At 41.7% G+C, this 8,187-nt stretch overlaps 1 protein-coding gene across 1 annotated transcript; it reads right to left on the bottom strand.

Annotated features, from left to right (window-relative positions):
- Positions 1-654: 654 nt before the first annotated feature.
- Positions 655-7,974, bottom strand: LOC107720915 (protein phosphatase 1 regulatory subunit 26-like). Its single transcript, XM_016528746.1, has 2 exons — positions 7,847-7,974; positions 655-5,398 (listed from the first exon to the last, which is right to left on the bottom strand). The coding sequence occupies exon 2, from the start codon at positions 5,329-5,331 to the stop codon at positions 1,912-1,914; it is 3,420 nt and encodes a 1,139-aa protein (XP_016384232.1). The 5' UTR covers positions 5,332-5,398; positions 7,847-7,974; the 3' UTR covers positions 655-1,911.
- Positions 7,975-8,187: the final 213 nt, after the last annotated feature.

Raw genomic sequence — 8,187 nt, 5'->3', positions numbered from 1 at the left:
CTTTGGAGTGTTACAAGCTCTTGGTGCATAAAGAAGATCTGTAAAGTTGCAAAGACTAAAGTCTCAAATCCAAAGAGATATTCTTTATAAAAGTTAAGAGTCAGCCACACCTACCTAAAACGGCTCGTTCTAGAGTAGTGCTTTTTGTTTGTCATTTCTCCGATCACAAATGCAGACATGGTTTTATGTTTATGCGGCGCGATGCAACGCAACGCGTAAAAAGACAGTGTAAGTCATTATAATCCGTAATTATGTCCCCACTGGATGCAACGAATGCCTCGTTTATAATGGGTTTTCATGTTTTTGAATCATCGCTCCGGCCTGACAGGGCATCATAACAGTATGGTAGGGGTGTAAGATTTCCGTCACACGCTTGAGGTATTCGGCCAATTACAACGCACTGGATAGCTGGCCAATCACAACACACCTCGCTTTTTTTGAATGATGAGCTTTGTAAAAATCGACGCATTTCAGAAAGGCGGGGCATAGAGGAGAATAATTAATGTACAGTATGTGGAAAATAATGTGTTTTTTGAACCTTAAACCGCATAAACATTTCATTACACCAAATACACAAAATAATGTTATTTTTAGCAGCATCATATGACCCCTTTAAAAGGGAACATTGTGAAAAAAAAACATGCTTGTTGAGGGCAAGTTAGTATTTCGAAGATTTAAAAAAAGCGTAAGGGTTACGATAACTGCTACTGCCGTTTATCTGTAAAATTTTAATACTGAGTAAATGGCCATTTTTCATACACATTCTATATACATATGTAAACTTAAAGGGTGTCATTTATGAAACAAGCAGAACAAATTTCTTGATAAATTGTTCATCAAACTGTTCTTGTGTAGACTGTTACTTTGAATTAAATGGAACAATTTATACAAGAAGGGCTTTGGGAACTATTTTAATGTAAATTCATTCTGCTTGTGTTTCACAAATGAGACCCATCTTAGTCATTCACTGTTGCGCTGAGGAGATTTTCCTCATTTAGAAACCTCAGGGACTATTTTAACGTTACTGAAAGGTGACTCAGACCGTCCTCTCAGAGTGTTGAACCATTGTGGATGAATAACAAATGAATATGCACTGATGCAAACAAAAGTGTTTTCATTCTCTTTGCCTTTACACTCTACAGTCCTTCATACAGTTAAAGTACTTAAACTTAAACTTAGTACTTAAAGACGCAATTTGCACATTTGTGTTTAACTTGTAGAATTTTTTGCAGAAAAACAAACGATTTCCTTATGGATAGAGTAAATATTTAAACCTGGAAACTAGTAAACTCACCAATGATACTGTCATCTTTTCATAAACCTTCGGATTTTAATTGCGATTACTTTTCGTAGTCTCAAATAAGAATTTCTCAAAAAGCAAAGTTTGTAAAGCAGGATTCATTCAGAAATGCTGCAGCTGCTGCAGAGAAAATACAACACAAAAACAATAAAAAACCAAGTTTAATCTCTCTTCATGACATCATGTCTGCTTTTAAATATATTTATAAATGTACAAACATACAAAAAAAAGGATGTGGTACACTCAAAGAGTCTTACATGACGTCCCATGGAACCTAAATCATACAGTACAAAAAGTCAGAAATGCAGGAAGAGACGCCGCAGTCCGTCAGGCTAATGCTAAAATAAAACAACTAATGCTTAAAGCCGAAGGAAAATTTCGGCTGTATGGTTGGGAATCTAGCAAAATACTTGCGAATCACAGATTTGGATCCATAGATCCGCCCAAACCAATGACCAAAACACTCATCAACTCTTTCTAATTAAAGACGTCAACAATTTGTTGAAGTCTTTCGTATCTTAGATCTTAGAGCATGGATATGTACTCGGATTTGGCAACCACGTTCCCTCAACTGATATGTGTGTGTGTTTGGAGGGAGAACAGGTAGGTACTCACTGATTATGGGGCTGCGTCTTCCTGTCTTTTGTCTTCTGATCTTTCCTTTCCTCATCTGACTCTACATCTGTCTCATCAACACATTTCTCTTCCTCATCTTCCTGCTCTTTCTCTTCCTTGCTAACACTTCCTCCCTCCCTTTGTCTTGCTCCTAAACATGCAGTGGACTCAGTCGGCTCAATTTGGCTGACCTGCAGGTGGTTTGTCTTTGCTAAGGGCATTGGGAAAGCAGCCTGTACCTGGATTACGCTGCCGCCCTGGTGGGGCTGCAGTACAGGTGTGGGCTGGCACAGGTGCGAAGTGGCGGGGGATAAGTGTGGTCTATCGGAGAGGTGTCGGTCCCTTTTAAGGCGGTTATGCAAGTAAAGTCCCTCTGTCCTGCCCCCAGGGGGCGCCGAGATCGAGGGGTCACCAGTGGTGACAGCACAGGAACTAATTTGAGGTTTCGAGATAGGTGAGGGACAAAGAGAACTAATGACATCCTTCAAAGGTATCCTAGTGGCTGATGGTACCCTCTGGCGGCTGACGGCAAGGTCATTACCATCTGCCGGGGAAAGTTCCTTGACGTCGCTCATACTGCTGTTAACGGGTCTCATCAGGAATAGGTTCTGGTGTTGATGACCTGATGATCGGGGCATCTCTGAGCTCACAGAGGGCGTAGTGAAGGAGTTGGGTTTGATGGTATGACTTGTCCGAGTGTCCTTTCCTGTCTGGGAGCTGCCGTTCTTTGGATCTCTTGGGGTCGAGATCTCAAATTTTTGACTTTCGGTCGTCCTACAACCCATAATGCAGGAGCTGCCAGTTGTCAGGACTGGTCCCTTGTTGAGTTCTGCAGGTGCATCCGTGGATCTTGCAGGTGTGCCTATAGATTCCGCTTGTGTTTCACTTTTGAAGAGTCTACGAGAGGTTGATGCTGAAGCAGAAACTGGAGTTTCAATTAGAATCTTTTGAAGTTCTGGTTTAACATCACACTCCGCAGGTGAGGTCAAGGAGTCTACGGCCTCTTCCTTCTGTTTGGTGTTTGCAGTGAGAGGTGAAGACTCCTTGGCTCTTTCAGCTAGAAATCTCCTGATCTCTTGCTCAATGCTATCATCGCTGTCCACAGAACTGTCGTCGTCTTCTGCATGCAGACTGGAAGAAGGTATGTCCACATCTTGAGTCTTAGGAATCCCACCATTCCCAGTCACCTTGTCAGGTTGTGCAGGGCTTTTAGATTGTTTGATGTTCTGGACTTCTGATTTGCCTTTAACTGCTTTGCTTTTATGACCCTTGTCATTTTTGGTCTGAATGTTCAGTGTTTCTTTGCCACCTTTCAAGATGCCAGACTTAACAAGCTGGGAAGGTGGGATACTCTTCAGGTCTGTAAAAGGTTTCCGTTTTTTCATAGCATCCAAAGATGAAGCCTCGGAAGGTCTGGCGCTTTTTCTCGCCTTCATGTCCCTCACTTTCTTTTTGACTTTTTTCTTTGTCTTAAGCAAATCTTTAATTGCGGCATCTAGATCCTCATCACTGTCCAGGGAGCTGCTTTTGTCACTGCTGTAATTTCTCTCTGAGCCAGCAGTCTTTGGGCTGGACATACTGTAAGTGGAACCTTTGTCTTTGAGTACACTACTATCCGTACCCTTGCGAGGTGGGGAGTTCTGCTTCGGTTTGCTGATTTTCACGGTGGTTAGACTACTTGAATGGGATTCAACAGTGGGAGTGGTTGAAAGCTCTGGTCTGGTGGAGTCACTATGATTCAGAGGTGTCCCTGGAGGCTCCTCTTTAATATTCAAAACCAAGTCACCATCTCTAGAAAGTTTGCTTTGTTCTTCTTTGAACTTGCGTTTTTTTGACAGGGAGAGCCTCACTGCTTTATTCGGCTGGGTTTCCTTCATCTTCTTCTTTGGCTCTTTGCTTGCGGTGGGATCTCCTGAAGCTGGTGGAGGTGCACCTGTCATTGTCGGAAGCTCTTTGTTCATCTTTGCTTTATGCTCCAAAAATTTCCTTATCTCTTGTTCAATCCCGTCCTCACTGTCAACAGAGCTTTCATCACTTTTATCTGCAGATGGTGCAACAGTGGGTAATGTTGGCATCTGAAGCAAATTTCTGTTAGCAATGCTTAAGTTGGACTCAAACACCTCGGGCATGACGGTTTTGGAGATGTCTAGAATGGCTTCAGCACACATCAGCTCAGCAGTGTTGACCTTCAGGCTGGAATGGATCCGATGTTCAGTGTGGGTTTGTTTTGAGTTTGAAGGGGGTGGTGCACACCCTTTGACTTTAGAGCCCTGGGATGTACACTTGTTCAAAAAGTGGCTTACACCCAGTGGTGTAGGGAGATTAGACTTCTTGGTTGTCAACTTCTTCTTGCTCTTCTTGGACAGTGCTTTGAGTGGCTGAGTGCTCATGCATTCGGAAGAAGCGACGGCTGGTTTGCTACGTTGCGCAGGCACAAGTTGGGCAGGTTTGAGAAGACTTTTCTTTTTCTTCTGCTTGTGTTTTTCTTCCTTGAAGCATCGGATGGCTTCCTCAATACCTTCATCGCTGCTCGATTCAGAGTCCTCCCTTTGTCGTGAAGATCTCAGGGCATCTTTTTCACCTTCCTGTTTTTCTTTTTTCTCTTGCTGGAATCTCTGAATCTCCTCTTCAATTCCATCATCGCTGCTTGAATCGAGCCATTCCTCTTCCTCTTTAATGACGAGACGAGGTGGAGATCTATCCATCTCTGAAGACGAGGAAGATCCTTTCTTAGCTTTGGGTGGAGGAAGGCTTTTTACAGGCAAAATTTTACTTGTGTCTGCTTTCTTAAAGGGATTTTCTTTGCTTAGCTTCTTCTTCTTGACTTTCTTCTTTAGGGGCTGCGTCCCACTCAAGGCTCTCTGTATATGATTACTAGCAGTTAGCACCTTACCGCTACTGGAATGTGTGTGTTGTTTAGCAGCATCTGGGACAGTTGGTTCCCTCCGCTGAAGCTTGGGCGCTGGGGGCGAACTTGCCATCGGATCCCCTTTGCGCTTGTGGTCCACCTTCTCCTTCAAATACTCCTGAATGGCCTCCTCAATGCCTCTGTCCACAGAATCGTCACTGTCTGAATCATCGCCAGTATCAGATCTGGCGGTCTGTGGCTTAGTGTCTGCCCCTGTTCGCCGGGATCTCGCAGAAGTGTCCATGAGTCGCATTTGACCCTTGTAGCCAGCCTCGTGGCTGGAATGAGCAGCCTTTTCGGTCTGCAGGTTTTCACTCATGTCCGAAGACTGGGTGCTGTGGAGGCTCTCTATAATCATCTGGATCTTCTGTGGGATGGGGGTGCTGCTAACAGAGGCAAGGTCGCTGTCGGAGGCACTGTCATTGAAAAAGAGAGGCAGGCTGTAGCTCTTATTGGACCTCCATTCCGAGTGAATAGCCACCACCGGAGGAACTGTCTTCAGGAACATTCTAGAAGGTCGGAATGGAAGGGATGTAGGTGCATGGGGAAGCTCCACCAGTGATCTTGTTTACATTCTAAAATGGAAAGAACAGAATTTGTAATTTTAACAACATCAATAACATTTAATTCTAAAACATTGCATGACGACATAAGCAGTGTTAGCAGAGTGATTAGAGCCTCATTTAAACTAATAAGGATACATAAAAAAAAAAACATTAATGGTAGGTGGGACCAGGGAGAGTTGAAATTTGTAATTTTAACAAATTATCTACAGGGATGAAATCACCATTATACAACAATTAAAAAACAACAACATTCACAACACTAATGGATTATAATTTTAATGCAGTCAGGTTATAAATATCAATTTACATAACTGTTATCATCAGCAGATTCTCTTGTTTAATTTGATTTGACATGCATGTTTGCTCAAAACTTTAATCTAAAATGTATATTAAAAGAAAGAAGAAAAAAAAAGAACTAGAACAATTGCTGACAGGAAGACAGGAAGTGTTGTAACAACCTTGGGATAGTGTATAAGCTCACATTTAACAATTAGTTAGCACATATTTTTGGGACAAATTATTTAAAAGACTGATTGTAAAAAAAAAAAAAACAGTGTTACTGACATTAAAGCAAACAGATGTTACAACATTCCCCAGTCTCCCTATTACAGGCAGCGCTGTCACAAAAATTTACAGAGCCTGGTATAAAATTTATGGTTGGGCTCCCCAACCTCCAGGGCAAATGAGTAGGCCCACAACTCAAATATGGGTCACGGCTGGGTCAAAGACAGCAGAGAAAAACAATGCTAAATGCAAATAAAATATGCAGCCAACCATATAATCCTGTACTTTTAAAAAATTTTAATCAAACTAATTAGTCTTTCACTTGGTGGTATGGCTAATACTAATACAATATTTAGCCAAGTGTTTGTTGTTCCATGTAAACTGGTAAATCACAATTCAATGTTAATAGTAAGCTTACAGGAAGTGTATTGCAATTATACAACATCTAAAAGAGTCTGATAATGAACATTTGTGGGGGATATTCAGCTTTATTGGCTATTTATAAACAATATAGGTCTATTAAACATTATAAATATAATGTTCTGTAATTTTAAGATTAAGATTTGTAAGATTTAACACCAGAACAGATGTTTCAGTGGCACGAGATACAACCCTGCCAATATTTGTTTATGAACATAGAAATAGCAAACCAAATTGTGTGCTGTTTTTTTTCATTTACGAACAAACAGCGATGTTCGAATCCCAAAATGAGCCGGTTCTTTTTAGTGAATCAAAGACAAAAAACACGACCAGTGTAGTCCGCAGTGGTACGAGCTTCGAACGAATGACTCTTATGGACCGATTCTTTTAGTGAATCACTTGTGATTCGGAGCCTTTGCTGAATGAATCTGACTCACTGAACTGTAAATTATTACTTTCTTTACTTTTAATTAGCCAAGAACGGCCAGTGTGTTATGTTGTAGTTAAGGTTTAATGTAGTTACTGTCTACTTTGTCTATATGACAAAAATTATGAGCTTTGAATCAGTGGCGTTTCATATAAATGACTAAATTAAATGATATACATGTATTTTAATATTTAGTCATCTTTATCTATATAGTTAGAACCAATTATTGGAATGATTTACACCACAGAAATCCGTGTAAACATTTATTTGTGCTTTGTTACGTTTGCTGAAAGATATAATCATCTGAGGAGAATAAATATGAACAAGAATTACATTCATTTAAATTACTTATCCGTCCAAAGTACTAAAATAATCATTAATGGAACAGTTAACGAATCAGAATCGTTAAGAGGAATCAGAATGGCTATATTCATATTGATTCCTATTGCTAATTTTAAGGGTGCATAGGCTACATGCATCGCTACCCGAGCGGTGCCGTAGCCGAGGCCCCTTCGCCGCTTCATCTCCTCAGACAATAAACTCCCGTAAGTTATGACAAAATAACTCCCTCAGCTGTGATGCCACAATGAAACTCACGCCGAACGAAGACATTGTATCTCCTCTGCACTTCACTGCGAGAAACTTGTAGTGTTTTTGTGCTTTTGCGACCCGCCTTCAGAGCTCCGTCTCACCGGCGCACCGGGCTGTCCCTGCGCGCAGCTCGCGGCTCTGCCTGCACTCTAAACCGGGGAGCGGAGCTAAGGGACACCGTAGTGGAACCAGCGTCTTCCGCCTGCCGGCCACGGTGTCTCCAGCCGTGTTTACACTCGTTTAGTGTCGAAAGATGGTATGTTAGGGGTAAGCTCGGAAGTCGTGCGTTTAAATGTGACATTTAATAAACCAGCCCCTTAAAATGTAGCAAAGAAAGGGAAGGAGGAAAGCTAAAGTTCGCCTTGAGATGTAAGCGCTGAGACGCTCAAGGGGCCTCTTTACTTCTCGCCGGTTCATTTTGCAAAACCCTCTTTGTATTGTGTCTCTATAACGAAAAACATCAGAGAACTAACAGCCCGCTGCATGCAAGCGACAGATAACGGGATGAGGCTCACCTTGCGACTGATGAACAGTTGTTGCGTTTATCTTCCAGTGTTACTGATCCAGCTTTTGTAATTCTTAACACATTTTTTTTGGAGTGTCCACATACGGGAGCGGGCGCGCGCAGCCGTCTCGCGCACCCTCAGAAATCACTTAAAGACACAGTACCGCAGAACTGACTAGAATTGTGTTGTGAACTTTAATGTAGTCAGATGGGCATTGAGATTAAATATGCATTTTTTTTTTTTAAAACGTTGATTTTTTTTTTGGTTATGTTTCATTGAATGGTGCAGAAAAAGAGCCAACAAGTATCCAGCATACATGTGAAAGTTCAAAGTTGTTGAGAGAATGTACA

Source organism: Sinocyclocheilus rhinocerous, unplaced genomic scaffold, assembly GCF_001515625.1.
Source record: "Sinocyclocheilus rhinocerous isolate Xijiao unplaced genomic scaffold, SAMN03320098_v1.1 scaffold751, whole genome shotgun sequence".
Lineage (NCBI taxonomy): Eukaryota > Metazoa > Chordata > Actinopteri > Cypriniformes > Cyprinidae > Sinocyclocheilus > Sinocyclocheilus rhinocerous.
The sequence above is the reverse complement of the archived record's forward strand: the minus strand, read 5'-3'. Positions and strand labels throughout refer to the sequence as shown.